Here is an 18,635-nt window from a genome sequence, read left to right as displayed (position 1 = left end):
CTGAGATTAGGAGTGTGCTCCTAATCTCAGTTTGTTACCTGTATAAAAGACACCTGTTTACAGAAGCAATCAATCAATCAGATTCCAAACTCTCCACCATGGCCAAGACCAAAGAGCTGTCCAAGGATGTCAGGGACAAGATTGTAGATCTACACAAGGCTGGAATGGGCTACAAGACCATCGCCAAGCAGCTTAGTGAGAAGGTGACAACAGTTGGTGCGATTATTCGCAAATGGAAGAAACACAAAACAACTGTCAATTTCACCACGTGGAATTGCAATGATCATGAGAACGGTAAGGAATCAGCCCAGAACTACACAGGAGGATCTTTTCAATGATCTCAAGGCAGCTGGGACCATAGTCACCAAGAAAACAATTGGTAACACACTACGCCATGAAGGACTGAAATCCTGCAGCGCCCACAAGGTCCCCCTGCTCAAGAAAGCACATGCACAGGCCCGTCTGAAGTTTGCTGAATGATTCAGAGGAGAACTGGGTGAAAGTGTTGTGGTCAGATCGAGCTCTTTGGCATCAACTCAACTCGTCGTATTTGGAGGAGGAATGCTGCCTATGACACCAAGAACACCATCCCCACCGTCAAATATGGAGGTGGAAACATTATCCTTTGGGGGTGATTTTCTGCTAAGGGGACAGGACAACTTCACCACATCAAAGGGGCAATGGACGGGGCCATGTACCGTCAAATCTTGGGTGAGAACCTCCTTCCCTCAGCCAGGGCATTGAAAATGGGTCGTGGATGAGTATTCCAGCATGAAAATGACCCAAAACACACAGCCAAGGTAACAAAGTAGTGGCTCAAGAAGAAGCACATCAAGGTCCTGGAGTGGCCAACCCAGTCTCCAGACCTTAATCCCATAGAAAATCTGTGGAGGGAGCTGAAGGTTCGAGTTGCCAAACGTCAGCCTCGAAACCTTAATGACTTGGAGAAGATCTGCAAAGAGGAGTGGGACAAAATCTCTCATTAGATGTGTGCAAACCTGATGGCCAACTACACGAAACATCTGACCTTTGTGATTGCCAACAAGGGTTTTGCCACCAAGTACTAAGTCGTGTTTTGCAGAGGGGTCGAATACTTATTACCCTCATTGAAATGCAATTCAATTTATAACATTTTTGACATGTGTTTTTCTGGATTGTTTTGTTGTTATTCTGTCTCTCACTGTTCAAATTAACCTACCATTAAAATTATAGACTGATAATTTTTTTGTCAGTGGGCAAACGTACAAAATCAGCAGGGGATCAAAAACTTTTTCCCTTACTGTATGTATGTGTATATATATATATATATATATATATATATATATATATATATATATATATATATATATATATATATATATATCAATTAATCGTAGAAAACACTCCCTGTCTTAGGTCAGTTAGGATCCCTGTCTTAGGTCAGGCAGGATCACTACTTTATTTTAAGCATGTGAAATGTCAGAATATTAGTAGAGATAAGGATTTATTTCAGCTTTTATTTCTTTCATCACATTCCCAGTGGGTCAGAAGTTTATATACACTTTTGCTCGCACATGCTTTTTCAGTTCTACACATTTTCTTCAAACTTCAGATTGAGTTCAGGGCTTTGTGATGGCCACTTCAATACCTTGACTTTTTTGTCCTTAAATGGTAAATGGTCTGCACTTATATAACGCCTTTTTAAACTTAGCGGTATTGAAAGCACTTTACACTGCATCTTATTCACCCATTCACACACATATTCACACACCAATGACGAAGTAAAGTACAATGGATGATCGACGATTGTAATCTGAACATTGCACATTGGAGTGAGCTGTTATCAATGTTTGAATCTGCCCGGTCCAGCCAGATGGATTAGAGGAGGGATGTTAAGGGACAATATTCATTATACAGCGAGCAGTGTTCTGCACACATTCCCTGTATGGGCCACCTGTGACCTTGAATTGGGCAAGCCCGCTCAGACAGAAGGGAGGTTGGAACTGATACGAACTTGAAATCTTTGTGCTGTGGCCCCAGAGTGTCCTTCAATGTATAATCCTTTGCTTATTTTTCATAAAGTACAAAGCAACTGTTATTTCTGATTCTGCTATTATGCTTTCTGTTATGCTGTCATCTGTAAGTTGCCAACCAAGTCTCATGGTTCTAAAAGTCTGTATTTGCAACCAAAAAGTTGTCTTTGATGTAGACATCGCTGTGCTGTATGCATCTCCGTAAAACTCAATAATGCATCATCAGTCTTGCCTTTGTCTCTGGCCATCCTACAGCAGCTGGTGTCAGAAGTGAGATATCACGAACAGCCATCGATTCCCATGACAGACCAGAGCCTATATATGTCCCCTGGAAGCCTTGATAGCTGAAATAATGTTACCATTGGTAATTTGAAGGCCACAGTCTTAAGGTTCATCCATTACTCTGAGGATGTCTACAAGTTCCGCATTGCAAAGCTCCAACGACAAGGCCCGGACATTCCTTCTGAAAAACGGGTGGACCGAACCAGATATATCGGGATTGTCCAGCGAGACTGAAGGCCTGTCTCGAGCTCCTCCTGCAACTAGAACAACCCATCCTTAACTTATTGAAACCGAGGCCAGAGAAGGCGGATTATGCACCTGGTTTTCCTACAAACATAATTTCAAGTTCTATACTCCCTCCCCCCCACCCCAAACCCCTGGACGAGGTCAGGGACAATGGATCTCGGATCAAATATCCTGCAGGCTCTCAGTTTGACGACGGGAGACCTAAGTCAGGTATTACAAGCAGTCGAAAAGGTCCTCTGCACCACTCGAACTCCTGTGGAAGCCGGGAGGAGGTACTGCACCACTCACACTCCTGTGGAAGCCGTGAGGAAGGAAGTAACCGGTACTGCTAGAGAGGACGGACAAATGGATCTATGGGAAACCACCAGAGGTCTCAAGAACAAAGTACAAAGAGGAGGGCAACAAGTCGTCCTCACATCGGGTCGTTGACTCCCCAATTCCTCTGCAAGATCTCAGTCACCTGCACCCAACCCCCTTGTCACCACGAGCGAAGCCAGTTACTCTCAACCCCCCTCTCAGCAAGTCGTGGGCCGAGAACATCATGAATGCTGAAAGATCTTTCTGACTAGGTTCCAAGATACAACAGATTCGAAGTGAAGTCCATTGGATGATCGAAGATTGTAATCTGAACATCGCAAATTGGAGTGAGCTGTTATCAACGTTTGATACCGCCCGGGCCAGCCAGATGGAATAGAGGAGGGCCGTTAAGGGACAATACTCATTTTACAGCAAGCAGTGTTCTGCACACATTCCATGTATGGGCCACCTGTGTCCTTGAATTGGGCAAACCTGGGCAGACAGAAGGGAGGATGGATACGAATTTGAAATCTGTGTTGTGGCCCCAGAGTATCCTTCAATGAGTGTTTTTCATAAAGTACAAAGCAACTGTTATTTCTGATTCTGCTATTATGCTTATCACATATTTATATTATGCTGTCATATGTAAGTTTCTAGAATGTTCTTTATAAGGTTTGCTTATCTTCTGCAGGTGTCTCATGGCGATAAAGTCTGTGTTTGCAACCACTATGTTGCCTTTGACATAGACCCGGCTTTGCTGTATGCATATTTGAATTACACCACATCTTGTAACTAGCATTATAACTGAGATGCCTATGCCCGGCAGAGACTGAGAAGTTGCACCATGAACAATACAGCTGTGCTTTTTTTCCCTTTTCCTTGTTGTGTGTGAAACACCCATACACTGTACAGTACACAAGCTTTTTATATTCGCCATACCTCTCTCACTGCATTGTTCTTAACTGCTGAATCAAGTTTGTTGTCTTACAACACTATGACATATTCCACACACCGTGATGCAATGACAGTGCTGCTCAAGTCTTAAAAGCAGCCATACATATTTTGCAACATGAATTTACACGATCGTCAAAATTTACAATCACTGATCCAGTCACAGGACATGAATATCATCAGATACCAAACGGTGGCCAATCGATTGGAACATCCCTAGTCCGTACTTCCCTGGAGAATCGGCTGCAGTTGGGTATGGCATTCGCAGTTAAGGTGGCCGACGTCCCGATAATACCTGGACAGTCCTGATTTTACAAGTCATGAACCACATCCAGATGAACCTACCATCGGGACGCCATTTGTCCTGATAAATTGCTTTAAATAAGTGTTTTAAATTAGCTGTTTCATGATTCTTATGACATGAAGTAATGAAAAATATGCTCACTGCAATTTCATTAGCCTCCGCTTCTTGCCCAGGAAACAACTTTAATTACCTGCTAAAAGCCAAAATCGAGGGGGAATGAGTCTTAAGGAATGGGATAAATAGTGCATAAAAACATAAATAAATGTTATGTTATGCTAATATGCGCAGTGTTTACTGCATGATGAAGCGCAAATCTATAAGAACAAAAAGAAAGCATGAAAAAAGGCACCGTTTCTGAAAATTATACCCTGGCTATACTTTACAACAATTCTAATTTATTTGAGTCAAATACAGTACCTGTTAACTGAGCTGCTTCAGTTGGGTTTATTGTCATTTTACATATTGCAGTGCTATTAATAAAACTAAATGTGGTTCAGGAAATAAACAAACAAACAATCTAATTGCCGTATGCAAGCAGACAGATGGAAGTTATTAGGTATTCATGGCAGTCAATTATAACAGCTACAACAATTAATTACAAATAATAAATTGGAAGATATTAATAAATTTAACATAAGACAATAAGTATTTACATAACAGTGGAAAGAACAATACAATTTTAAGAGCCAAGCTCAGTGGAGAGTCATGTGGCGCCATGCGAGGGTCGGATGTGTGAACGGCGAGCTCTGCACACTTTGCTAGTTTTAATACTTTTTATGTCACAAACCGGTGAGATTCGATACACTCTGATTCTTAACAGTTCTAGGAAGATAAAATATCAAAGAATTCAAAATCCTTGGGTTCTGGAGACATTAAAAGACACTTACGTGCTCAAGCTGATACCCCCTGACAAGGCTGCAGACCAGGGACTCAATTTGGACAGTGTGGTGAAAGAGATTCAGCGTCAACTGTTCAACATGTTGGCAATGCTGGCGAAGGTTGTTGCTGACTTGGAGGATCTTGCTGTAATGGGTTGATCGTTCCCTGCCATGGAGACGAACATCACCGAGATCATTAAAAGAGTGTTGGATGATGAGAAACGGATTGATTATCTGGAGTCATCGGTGAGGGAAACAGCAGCAAATCTGCTTGCGACCAAGATAGACTTGGAGCGTGTTTGGGAAAAGATGGAAGACCCTGAGAATCGTAACTGATGAAATCACATCCGCATTGTTGGAATTCCTGAGCATGAGGAAGGTTGAAATATGGTGAAATTCCTAGATGGGATATTCCTGAGTCTGCTCAACATAACAGGCCATAAACTGGAAATCTAGCAAGGTCACAGAGTTCCGGCTCGAAAGTCTGCTGAGGGAGACAGGCCCCAATCAATTCTGGCCAAATTTCTGATCCGATAAAGATCTAGTGTTACGGGAGGCGAGGAGTAAAGGAAGGCTTTCTTGGAAGAACCACAGCATTTTCTTGTTCCCAGACTTTGCGTATTCAACAAGAGAGAAACGTGATCGATTCAAGGAATGCAAGAAACTCTTACATCAACGGAAGGTCGCTTTTGCTGTTTCCGGCCAGACTGACAATAAATACTAAGGATGGCTGCAAGATATTTACATGCCCACAGCAAGCTATGTCCTTTATAAAGACAAATCGAGTGATTAAGCCATTTGGTGATTTTCATGTTGCTGCCTAGTGAGCCTGACTCACTGAACATCCACTTTACTGTCCGAGGAAAATGGGCTCTTTTTCCGTTTCTTTTTGTGTTGGTTCTGCCTAGCAGCTGGAGTTTGTTTTGTGGAATAACACTCCCTCGGGAGAGTTGTGGATGAATCTGCATGTTCTTGGTGCTTATGCCTCCTATCGGCTGGAGTTTGTTTTGTGGTTAGGGCACATGTTGCACTTGTGTAACAACTGAATGGACAGGCTCACTTTGTTTGACTGCCCGAGGAACTGACTGGCCCCCTTTTTTTGTGTGTGTGTGCTGGTTCCGCTTATTGGCTTGAATTTGTTTTATAGAGTACGGGTTTCTGTTATGTAATTCTGTCTCATAAAATTTGTATATAAGCACCGGACTTAAGCAATCATAGGCGTACATGGACTGTTTGAGTTTAGACGGATGGACGCCGTTGGCGATGTCATGTAATGCGCACGTTTTTCTTTTTTCCATTTTTTGGGGTCAGGATTTGATTGTTGCTCTAATGTTGGAATGTGGTCGTTATACATTTATTTTTGTTATACAATCTAATTTTTCTAATATGTCAAAATGTCAAATGTTAATATGAGTGGATTATCTCTCTCCATGTGGAATGTGAATGGTTGGGGCACCCCATAAAAAGAGAAAAGTAAACATCGACAATTCAAATATCAATTCAAAGATAAATAAGGAAGAGTCATTATTGTTTTAGCAGATATTCAGGGGGCAAAGTCTTATTTTGGCTAATATTTGCGAACCTAACGTTGATGATCAGGGCTTTTTTTTAGATCTTGAAGGGATGTTGCACCCCTCATGATACAATATTGAGAGGAGACTTTAATCTTTTGATGGATTCAGTCCTTGATCGTAGTGAAGCAAAAGTGTGCAAGCCCCTATAGAATTTATTCTAAAATAGATGATGTTGCTTGAAAGTATATCTTATTTTAATGTTTATTTATTTATTTAGTTTTATTATTTTTTAAGTTCTAATTGTTGGTGACCACTGTAGTGTGTGTTTGTGTTGCGTGGGGGGGGGAATGTTCGGGGGAAGGGGTTTAATGTATATAATTGATTCTGTATTTTATGTTATGTTTGTATGGTTTATGTATGGAATCAATAAAAACAGTTAATAACAAAAGAATGGAAAGCTTCCGCCAACCAGATCAGTCTGATTCTTAAAAAGGACAAAGATCCATGCGAGTGTAAGAGTTACTATCTAATTTCCATGATCCTGCTAGACGTAAAAATACTGTCAAATATTCTGGCAAACCGATTAAGTTATGACATCTCTTATACATATAGATCAGGTGGTGTTTATTCGGGACCACATCTCTTCTGATAACATAAGCGTTACATCAATATCATGTGGTCAGTGGAGAATGATCAGACTCTGTAGCGGCCATCTCACTTGATGCCGAAAAGCCATTTGATATGGTAGAATGGGATTATCTTTTTAAGATTTTGGAAATGTACGGGTTTGGGAATACTTTTATTGGATGGATTAAGATACTGACAGCATACTGCCCAGTAACGGCTTTCCAGCCAGGCATCTTCCAGTGGCCTAAACAGGGCATTAAGTATTTGAGCATTTAATTCGCAGCATATTAGACTGATTTAGTTAGATTTAATTTTGACAACTTAATAAAAAGGTTTTCGAGCAATGTGGGAAGGTGGGCTTCATTACATTTATCTATGATAGGGAAGGTTAATGATATTAAATTGAATTGTATTCCAAAATTCAACTACCTGCTACAGTCTCTCCCTATAGATGTCTCCCTCTCTTATTTCAAGCAATTTGATAGCATAGCGAAGTCCTTCATTTGGAATGGTAAGCATCCCGACTACATGGCTAGGCCTACCCAAGATTTTGTTTTATTATTATGCATTCGGTCTCAGACAGAGAGAGCCCATCCCTGGTTCTGTATTGAACAGGAAGATATTACCCCTATTTTGCCATTACAAAGCCTTTCTATCAAACTAATCTGAGAAGTTAAGTTACAACCTGTTATCTCGCATTTGCACTCGGTATGGACAAAAGTGTCCCTCTGGAAATGTCCCTCTGGAAATGTTTCATTCAGACATTTATTTAAATGTTGGCTCAAGCATATGGCTGAACCCTAAATTATGTATATATTAATAAGTCCCCTTTCTGCTGGTCAGAGTGGATTGTGAGGGGGGTTACTACACTCAGTGACCTATAGGTGAGTGGAGCGTTGAGATCTTTTGAAAATTTGGTTCAACATTTTGCTGCTGCCCCCGCGACCCGACTTCGGATAACCGGTTGAAGATGGATGGATGGATGGATGGCTGGGTTCAACTTTCTGGGATTCCCAAATCTCAGTTCTAGAGGGAATTACAGCTGCGCCACCTGCTCTGTATTTCTTTTGGGAGTAGCACTTGGTATTGGAGGAGGGAGTGTGGGCTAGGATTCTAAAAAATGTCAAATCTGCATCATTCATGATTTTACATTATTGGCATTATATTTGATCATTTTGGACCCCCTCTAGATTGTATAGGCTTGGTCTTTAAGACACACCGATCTGCTGGCGATGCCAATCAGAAGATGGAGACACAACCCATGTTTTTTGGGGGTGTGTTATGATCCAAGAATTTAGTTTGAAGATACAGGAGTTGTATGTGTGATGTTTTGGGTACTCAAATGTAACTTATACTGGTGATTGGGCAGTCATACATTTGGGAGATAAACATAAAAAATTGGGTTCTGACCAGTATCATGATTGGCAGACAAATTATTTTAAGGGGATGGAAATTGGATGGAGCGCCCTCATTTCCGGAGTGATGTATGGAGATGGGGAGGGTGGCAGCTTTTGATAATGTGGCAAGTAGAAGGCTGGGGTTTGGGGACTTTTTTGTTAGGAAATGTGGCAATTATTTAGCATTTTTTGGGGACATTCAGGGAGGGGATGTGGAGAGAGAGGTTTAGTTTAATTATGTATGTTTATTATATATATATATATATATATATATATATATATATATATATATATATATATATATACACATACATACATACATACATACATACATACAGTGTATCCAGAAAGTATTCACAGCGCTTCACTTTTTCCACATTTTGTTACGTTACAGCCTTGTTCCACAATACATTAAATTCATTATTTTCCTAAAAATTCTACAAACAGTACCCCATAATGACAAAGTGAAAGAAGTTTGTTTGAAATCTTTGAAAATGTATTAAAAATAAAAACAAAAACAAATCACATGTACATAAGTATTCACAGCCTTTGCCATGACACTCAAAATTGAGCTCAGGTGCATCCTGTTTCCACAGATCCTCCTTGATGTTTCTACAACTTGATTAGAGTCCACCTGTGTAAATTCAGTTGATTGGACATGATTTGGAAAGGCACACACTTGTCTATATAAGGTCCCACAGTTAACAGTGCATGTCAGAGCACAAACCACGCCATGAAGTCCAAGGAATTGTCTGTAGACCTCAGAGACAGGATTGTATCGAGGCACAGATCTGGGGAAGGGTACAGAAAAAATTCTGCAGCATTGAAGGTCCCAATGAGCACAGTGGCCTCCATCATCCGTAAATGGAAGAAGTTTGGAACCACCAGGACTCAGTCAAACTGAGCAATCGGGGGAGAAGGGCCTTAGTCAGGGAGGTGACCAAGAACCCGATGGTCACTCTGACAGAGCTCCAGCATTTCTCTGTGGAGAGAGGAGAACCTTCTAGAAGAACAACCATCTCTGCAGCACTCCACCAATCAGGCCTATATGATAGAGAGGTCAGATGGAAGCCACTCCTCAGTAAAAGGCACATGACAGCCCACCTGGCGTTTGCCAAAAGGCACTTGAAGGACTCTCAGACCATGAGAAACAAAATTATCTGTTCTGATGAAACAAAGATTGAACCCTTAGGCCTGAATGACAAGCGTCATGTCTGGAGGAAACCAGGCACCGCTTATCACCTGGCCAATACCATCCCTACAGTGAAGCATGGTGGGGGCAGCATCATGCTGTGGGGATGTTTTTCAACGGCAGGGACTGGGAGACTAGTCAGGATTGAGGGAAAGATGAATGCAGCAATTTACAGAGACATCCTTGATGAAAACCTGCTCCAAAGCACTATGGACCTCAGACTGGGGTGAACGTTAATCTTCCAAAAGGACAACAACCCAAAGCACATAGCCAAGATACAAAGGAGTGGCTACGAGACAACTCTGTGAATGTCCTTGAGTGGCCCAGCCAGAGCCCAGACTTGAACCCAATTGAACATCTCTGGAGAGATCTGAAAATGGCTGTGCACCGACGCTCCCCATCCAACCTGATGAAGGTTGAGAGGTCCTGCAAGGAAGAATGGGAGAAACTGCTCAAAAATAGGTGTGCCAAGCTTGTAGCATCATACAGAAAAAGACTTGAGGCTGTAATTGGTGCCAAAGGTGCTTCAACAAAGTATTGAGCAAAGGCTGTGAATACTTATGCACATGTGATTTTTTTCATTTTTTATTTTTAATAAATTTGCAAACATTTCAAACAAAATTCTTTCACGTTGTCATTATGGGGTACCGTTTTTAGAATGTTTATGAAAATAATGAATTTAATCAATTTTGGAATAAGGCTGTAACATAACAAAATGTGGAAAAAGTGAAGCGCTGTGAATACTTTCCAGATACACTGTATATATATATATATATATATATATATATATATATATATATATATATAGTTGAAGACAAAATTATTAGCCCCTTTGAAATATTTAGATATTTTTCAAATAATTCCCAAGTGCTGTTTAATAGAGCAAAGATTTTTTTCAACATAGCATTTCTAAACAAATTGTTTATTAAGGCAACTTAGTGTGTTTATAATACAAATAGAAAGAAAAAATCTAAAGGTCAAAATTATTAGCCCTCTGATGTTAATAGTCAAACGTGTATCCCGTTTGCTTGATAACAGCCTTTAGTCGTTTGTTGTTGTTCTCAACAAGTTTAAGGCATTTCTCATGAGTCGCCGCAGCCCATTCCTCCATAGCAAATCTCTCAAGCTCCTCCAGATTTGTTGGTCTCCTGGCATGGACTCTAGTCTTAAGTGTGGCAACCAGATTTTCTATGGGATTCAAGTCTGATCTTTGTGCAGATCAGTCAAGGACATTCACTTTGCTAGTTTGGAAGTAGTTCTTCACCAGAAGTGAGGTATGCTTTGGGTTGTTATTATGCTGGAAGAGTAAATTTCGACCCAAACCAAGTTTTGTTGCAGATTGTCAGAGGTTGTCTTTCAAAATCTTTTTCATGATTCCTTCGACCCTGATGAGATTCCCAGTTCCAGATGCACTGAAACATCCCCACAGCATTATACTCCCACCGCCATGTTTCACTGTGGGAATGGTGTTCTTTAGGTTGAGCGCCTCTGCCTTCATTCTCTAAACATAGGCAACATCTCTATGGCCAAAGAGCTCTAGTTTTGTCTAGTTTTCTCATCTGACACATTTCCAGTATGCATAATTTTTCTCTATGTTGTCCTTGAAAAATTCAGTCTAGCTTGGAGGTGTCTCCTCTCAGAAGTGGAATTTTTCTTAGTCTGCAACCTCGCAGTCCATTCCTGTGCAGGGCTCTAGTGAATGTCTTCGTTGAGACATCAATCCCAGACTTGGCTAAATAATTTACTAGTGTCTTGGCAGTTGTTCTTGGGTCTTTAGAAACCGGTTTTCTTTCCAAGGTTTTTGAAATTTTACGCTTCCTGCCTCTGCCAGTCTTGTTCTCCAATGTGTGGGTCTCTTCAAACTTCTTGATAATACTTCTCACGGCAGTTCTTGACACCTGAAAATGTTTTGATAAACGTGTATATCCTTCTCCTGCTTTGTGAGCATTAACAATTATTTTTCTCAAGTCTAAACAAATTTATTTTGTCTTTGCCATGATGACAGTTTTAATTCACTAGTTTTTTTGCAAGGTACTAATCCTCAGTTTGAAGTGCAACTTAAAGGCTTTGGGGATTAATTAGGTTAATTAGGCGAGTTAGGTTAATTAGGCAAGTCACTGGATAACAGTGGTTGGTTCCGTAGCCAATCAAACAGATAAGGGGGCTAATAATATTGACTTAAGCATTTTCTTTTTTTTTTTAAACAATTATTTTATTCCAGGCAAATTGAAATAAATAAGGCTTTCTCCAGAGGAAAAATATAATAAGAAATACTGTGTTAAAATCCCTTGCCCTCTTAAACATCGCTTGGAAAATATTTGAAAAATAATTCATAGGGGGGCTAATAATTTTGTATTCAACTTGGGACCACCTGTTTACTCCAGAGGGCAGTAAGTGGAATTTCAGCTGTGTGAGCAACGCGCAGTTTATTACAGTGATCAAAACATTAACAACTCTTCAGCGGACACACAACATAAATGTGCGAACCAAGGGATCTCAAGATGTGTTTAAAGATTGAGTATTAAACTATATTTAACTTGGCACAGTGACCTAAACATTTCACTTTTATGATTCAAAACACCCGAGACGTGACACAAGCATGTCTGACGCAGGTCGTATGATCTTTACCTCACAAATATTTAATTACCAACGAGGTTAAGGATGTGTCCATTAAACTGTTACACCGTTTTTACCCAGTCAATCTTTATTTAAGAAACATGCTCCCTGAAATAGATTCACTTTGCTCCTTCAGTAATGCTGTAGATTAATCTGCCCCTAACATTTTTTTGGGAATGTGTCCATGCTGTAGTATTTGAGAAAAAATTTTTGTTTGTACATACCTCTATTTTAATTATTTTTATTTGGTTTTCACAGTTTTGATAACTTAAGTTAATATTTTCTGATTAATCTGTTTATTTTTCTTGCCAAGTTTTTTATACATTAAATACATTTATACATTGTAAATTTATGTCTATAAAGCCCCTATTTGCACTTTTTTGTAAAGACTTAAAAATTATTTAAATACTCTTTGTACCTCCAACAACTCCAAAGCATTGAAAACCATTGTACTATGTAATGAATATAATGTCTTGGTATTATGGTAAAATATATCTGTAGTATTGTGTACTATGTGTACCCCTGGTTTGTTTCTAAAAAAAAATATATATAAATGTCTGATGCAGGTGTTCATTGACGGGTCCTTAAACAAGCCCTCATAATAAATCTCCAACTGATTGACAAACTCACTTGTGTAATGGATTGCTGTGAACTGTATGCCAATGATTGACTTATGATAAATAATATGGTAGTAAACAATACATTGTATTCTAAAGCCGCTTTTTGAATGGTCTTATCAATGGTCTAACTCTTCTGCCACAAGAATGTAATGCATTTTAATTATCTGAATATTTTTTAATTTTATATATACTGTATATATATATATATATATATATATATATATATATATATACACACATTTTAATATTTAAAGATAACTATGTATAATTATTTCATCATTATATATTGAATTATTGTTATATGAGGGCTTTCTCAGCAAATATTTGTAAATGCGATTAATTAATCGGGACACCATGTAATTAATTCGATTAAAAATTTTAATCGATTGACAGCCCTAATATATATATATATATATATATATATATATATATATATGAACACCCCTGTGTTTTGTGTCTGTGACTACAGGGTTGTTTGTTGGGGGTCAGCGTGGGGTTGGTGATTGGAGATGGATATTAGTGGGGGTTAAATGTTGATTCGATGTGTATATTTTTCTCTTGTGTATTTTTGAATCAATAAAATGTTAATTGAAAAAAAAAAAAAAGAAGAAGAGCCAAGCTCACATCATTCTGACGCCCATGTTTTTAAATGGATTATACTGGAGCGTAGAATAGTAGGCTACTACGCGGCAGTATTGTAAATGGTGATTTTAATTTCACTGGTCGAGCTTTTGTGAGACAAGCATTCATGAACTTCATTTGAAGCAAGTAAGTCGCTCACACCAGTGCACCCTGTGCTCTCACGAATATAAGCGATATTCAGTCTATGCTTCTATAGTCTTTGTGATTATAGTCTAGTGATTATTTTCAGTATTGAGACAAATTCATCTGAACAATTTAACAACATTGAACATTGTTATTCTGTCTCATGGCATTGAGGAAGAACAGACAACGGTGCAGGTTGACCAATCAGAAGAAAGGGGTGTTTCAGGGCCACCCATATGGGCATATTTATTTATCGACTCTATTAGTTTCTTTTTAGATGGAAAATCGAATTATCAAAATGCAGTGTCCCGTGACCATTTTTCCAATTTCTTATTTTTCACTTGAGCATAAAATCAAAAGTATAAAAAACAAGTCATTATTTGTTTCTAATATTGGTTTTATAAACGATTAATGAAATAAGCAGTTTTTAGTTTTTCCGATTTTGAATTATTAATTGAATATGGAAAGAACGAATGATACAAGGATTCAAAAAAAGTGCACAGTTATTCTGAATTACCACAGGGAGGATGAGCTAGACTTTAGACAATAAGAATAATCGATAATTTTGAAAAATGCGTGAAAATTATTCACTCAATTTCAGTTTGTAGGAGTTCCAAGTGTATAAATGCCTAAATAAAACAAATTAAAGATACAATAAATTGAGGACAATTCATAATTTTTGAAGAAGAACTAGGACCATTTATTGGACCATTTTTCATTGTGGTACACAGTTGCTAAACTTCTTATAACTTTTGCTATTAGAGCTATTTTATGCCAAAAATTTTCTGAAAAATGGGGAAAAAAATTTCAGTTTCCTAGCCATCTTTCTATAAAGAGCTGTGATGGCACAATACTACATTTATATATCGTGATTCTGTTTCTCACGATATTGCTTTGATAATTCAGATCATCATACAGAGATTTTATTAATGTGTGCATCAATAGAATTTCAACTCTGATTATGTGTATTTTTATTAGAAGTTATGTTTCAGACAGCATAATATCTCACCAGCGGCTCCAAGTGTGACAAACACGCATGCAGACACTCAGCTGCCGTTGACTAAGATGCTGGAAGACACGGAGCCACACCTCCCTTGGCAGCACATGTGAAGCGCCGCTGTCCAACAGTAGGCAGTGAGGTTCAGGGCAGGCAGGTGGCGGACGCACCAAGTGTCGCTCCATCTGCATGGGCCTTGATAGAGAGGGCACAGCCACAGGGCTGCGCTTTACCATCTGTGAGCGTGCTGCTACCAAGCATGACTCCTGAGACCGATGCAATGGCAGCAAGCTGCTGACCGTGTTAATCATGTTAGACGTGGCAGTGCTGCCATTAGCAGTACCAGAACCAATGGTCACCGTACCCGTGCTCTTATTGGATGGAACGTTCTGGCCTTGCCGACTTCCACCACGAATCTTACTGCCACGAACAGACTTGACGACACTATGCCTGTGATTGGTTACAGTACAACTGTTTGAATTCTCCTTCTCTTGTGCTTCTCGCCCACCTGCCCGTGTGCGGCCATTATGTGCATCCTGTACATTAGTGCGCTTGGATGAGGGGAGACCCTGGTGTCCCAGTAAGTGTCCTTGTCTGGAGGGCGGTGCTTGCGTAGTTGACAATGGTGAGGGCGGGGCCAGTGCAGTGGGTTTGCCACCCCGGTCACCCAACCCTTGTTCATCATCAGCTTCCGTATTAATAATCCCTTTGTGTACCTTGGGGTCAGGGTCTCCTCTGCGGCACAGCATTTGTGAATCACTCCCTTTGTCCTGCTCTTGTTCCACAACCACACTCTCACCTTCGGAGTCATCGCTGGCGCTAAAGCCCAGCTCTGCCAGACGGCGGTTTCGCTCTCGCTCACGGGCACTGCTGTCGACATATGTTGCAGCTGGAGAGGACGGCTCAGAGGCGGCGGTAGGAGATGGCGAGTCCGAGTCAGACTCTGAGTCTGTATCGGAACTAGATGAAGAGGATGAGCTGGAGTCCCGTACTCGCTCCAGAAGCTGACACATGCGTTTGAAACGCTCCAGTTTCTCACGGTGATGCAAGCGCTGGTCCTGGCTGGGGTTTAAGGATGAGAGCTGCACTGCTGTGGAACCACCACCTGAGCTGTGACTGCCACCCAATGACGAGTTCGGCCCGTTGGCTTCAGAGGAATCAGAGGAGTTGGGTTTTCCTTTCTGCGGAGGGTGTTAAAGGAAGCTTAGTACTGTTTTAAGACAAATTGTAAACTATTAATCAACATTTCAAGCAAAAAGCTTAATAAGTGTAACATTCATACCTTTTTCAGATGTTTATCATGGGCACCTTTGATCTGAAAGTCAGAAAGACAGTGTTCATAAGGAGAGGTACATGGTACATAAATATGAAGCGTTCCTTTGCAGCCCTTCCAAGGGTTTTGTGATTGTCTTCAAGAAATCTTTTCAATGAGACATTCACAATGACAAATATTTGCAGCAACAAAACGAAAGTCATTTATTTTTATTGAGAGTAGGCAATTTCAGGTGTCAAGAGCAACAGCGACTATTAGTGATGTTACAAAAGTCGAGCAGAAAAGTACTTCACGCAAATGAGCAACAGTAAGAGTGCAGTGAATAAAGATAATGAAATACACCGACTGATACAATTGGGATACTGTAGTAGAGTAAAGATTCCTACTAGAATTATTACAAACTATTGCTGTCAGTTGATTAAAATATTTAATTGTGAATAATTGCATGATTTTTTATAGTTAAACTTTTAAGCTCATGGGCCAAGGAGAAAAAAAAAAAAAAAAGAATTTGTCAAAATATTTCGAACTACAGTCTTGACCAACACAAAATAGGTATCGTTTGAAAGCTTAGAAGGTCTACTTTACAATGCAAGCAGGTATTATTACCAAAACTGAAAAAGTGCTTGAGAAATTTACAGACAAATCAGAAGTGTTCCATTTTGATAATTTATCAAAAAAAAAAAAAAAATTGCACTGTACATATTATTGCAATCAGTAAAAACATCAAATTCAAACTATTTGTTTTCTTCACAGACAAAAATATAGCAAGTAATAGCTAAGTATATGTCTTTGTCAATTATGATAGTGCTGCTTATGAGTCCAATTTCTGCTTATAACTTCACAAAAAATTAACAGAACATAAAGTATCACATATCATTACTTAGAAGTGATTATCTTTCAAACGAGCCCACACACACAAGGTAATCAGATGCATAGATCATTATATAATCCACACGAAGCACAATGTTACATATGGCCACTAGGAGATGGCTCAAACTAAATGATGCAGACTCATTGAATCAAAAGGCACTCATTCTGTAAAATATCAGTACCAAAATCATGTCTGCATGCTATGCAAACTTTTAGTCATTGTTGTGTTTGCCTGTGTAGCTATTTCTTATGTACAATTATTATGTTAAATTGTTTGGAGAGACTTTTGGACACGTTCTTGTACACTACGATAAATTATTTTTGTAATGCTATAACTTTTGTTTGCTTTTTCGTATCAACACATTTTATCAGAAACAGTTGACTGGGAACAAAACAAAAGCAGTTTTTCAGAGCCACCTTATTTACACAGAGATATATAATGTCAAATTAGAAAAATAAATTAAAAAATTACGTTAAACTAATTATTTTTAAGCATTTTCTTAGGCTGAGATTATCAGAATGTAAAATAATTTTCTTTAAAATTATACCAAATACTTGACCCTCATGGTTTTAATAATTTATTTATTAATTTGTCGAGTTATAAGCCTTTAATTTTGGGTATGCCACTGAAACAGGAAATCTTTAAAAACACCTTCAGGTTAATTGTGTTTAATTTCAGATTTTTAAAGTACATTTGACTATAAATAATTTGTCAAAATGCATTTAGTTCCTTCTAAGTTAAAAACAACAATGTATTAAAAATGTTTTATTTAACATTTCCCAAACAAAGTATTTAACAGTATAATTACAGAAATTAGAGGTCCCGATTAATGTGGGGTTGGCAGAATAAATTAACAGGTACTTAATCTAGTTGTTTATAAGCTTATAATACAGCGGCCTAATATCTAAAGCCCAATATTTCTAGGCCGAGTAATTCATAAATACACACATTTTCAGTCATTAAACACACTATGTAGAACAATTTTTTTTTTTTATTATTTACTCATGTAAATGTGACACTCGGAATTGCCACTCTGAAATAATGATGTCCAGAGACTGGGTTGCATTCAGACTAGCACAGTAATGCATAGAGACGTTGTCCAAAAAGAACGATTTCATTTGTAGTATTGATGGATTATAGTGATTGGACAGCTAATAATTAATGTCAGGGAAATGCAGATTCTTACTTACAGTAATTATTTATATTAATATCTCCAGGTTTGAGTAATGTGATTTGACAATAGAGGTCACTGTAGCCCAAAACATTGCAAATGTTCAGTTCTATTCTTCTAAATGGTCATTTGTCCTAATGAGAGAAAAGATCTCGCAATCCAGTAGACGATCATCCACGACCAAAGGGTCGCGACTAGAGATGCACCGATTGCAATTTTCTTGGCCGATTCCGATTTCTTGCCAGTGTGACCTGCCGATACCGATTTTTTCCGATTTTCAATCTAACAACTATTATTGACCACATATACAAACAAAATCTACCTTTCTTCAATGCAACATTTTATTTTCATAATAAAATAAATTATTAAACATTACAATTTCCCCCAAACTGCACTAAGTTACAGGATCTTCTCTCACTGAAACAACTCTCAAAATAAAGTGCTCTGTGACTGGAAAGAGGTAGAAATAACAATTAATAGCAATTAATTAATGGTCCAAACCACGTTATATGAATAATCACATCGATATATTATTCCAAGGTGGTCCAGTTGCCAGTTGATCTTGAATGAAACGCATCCTACTCGCACAATCAACACATCATACACATTACAAATCATTTAT

The 18,635-nt window shown here is 38.9% G+C and overlaps 1 protein-coding gene across 2 annotated transcripts in view; it reads right to left on the bottom strand.

Annotated features, from left to right (window-relative positions):
• The window catches only part of LOC127620366 (F-box/LRR-repeat protein 19-like), an 82,500-nt gene that overhangs the window by 30,913 nt on the left and 32,952 nt on the right, over nucleotides 1-18,635 (bottom strand). For both annotated transcript variants that reach the window (XM_052093577.1, XM_052093578.1), the window contains 2 exons: nucleotides 15,981-16,013; nucleotides 14,711-15,879 (listed from right to left, as the gene is read on the bottom strand). In XM_052093577.1, the coding sequence (XP_051949537.1) occupies nucleotides 14,711-15,879; nucleotides 15,981-16,013 (1,202 nt within the window). The remainder of the gene's footprint in view (nucleotides 1-14,710; nucleotides 15,880-15,980; nucleotides 16,014-18,635) is intronic.

This window comes from Xyrauchen texanus, chromosome 26, assembly GCF_025860055.1.
Source record: "Xyrauchen texanus isolate HMW12.3.18 chromosome 26, RBS_HiC_50CHRs, whole genome shotgun sequence".
Classification (NCBI taxonomy): Eukaryota; Metazoa; Chordata; class Actinopteri; order Cypriniformes; family Catostomidae; genus Xyrauchen; species Xyrauchen texanus.
Note: the sequence above shows the minus strand (reverse complement) of the source record. Positions and strands in the feature narration are given on the sequence as shown.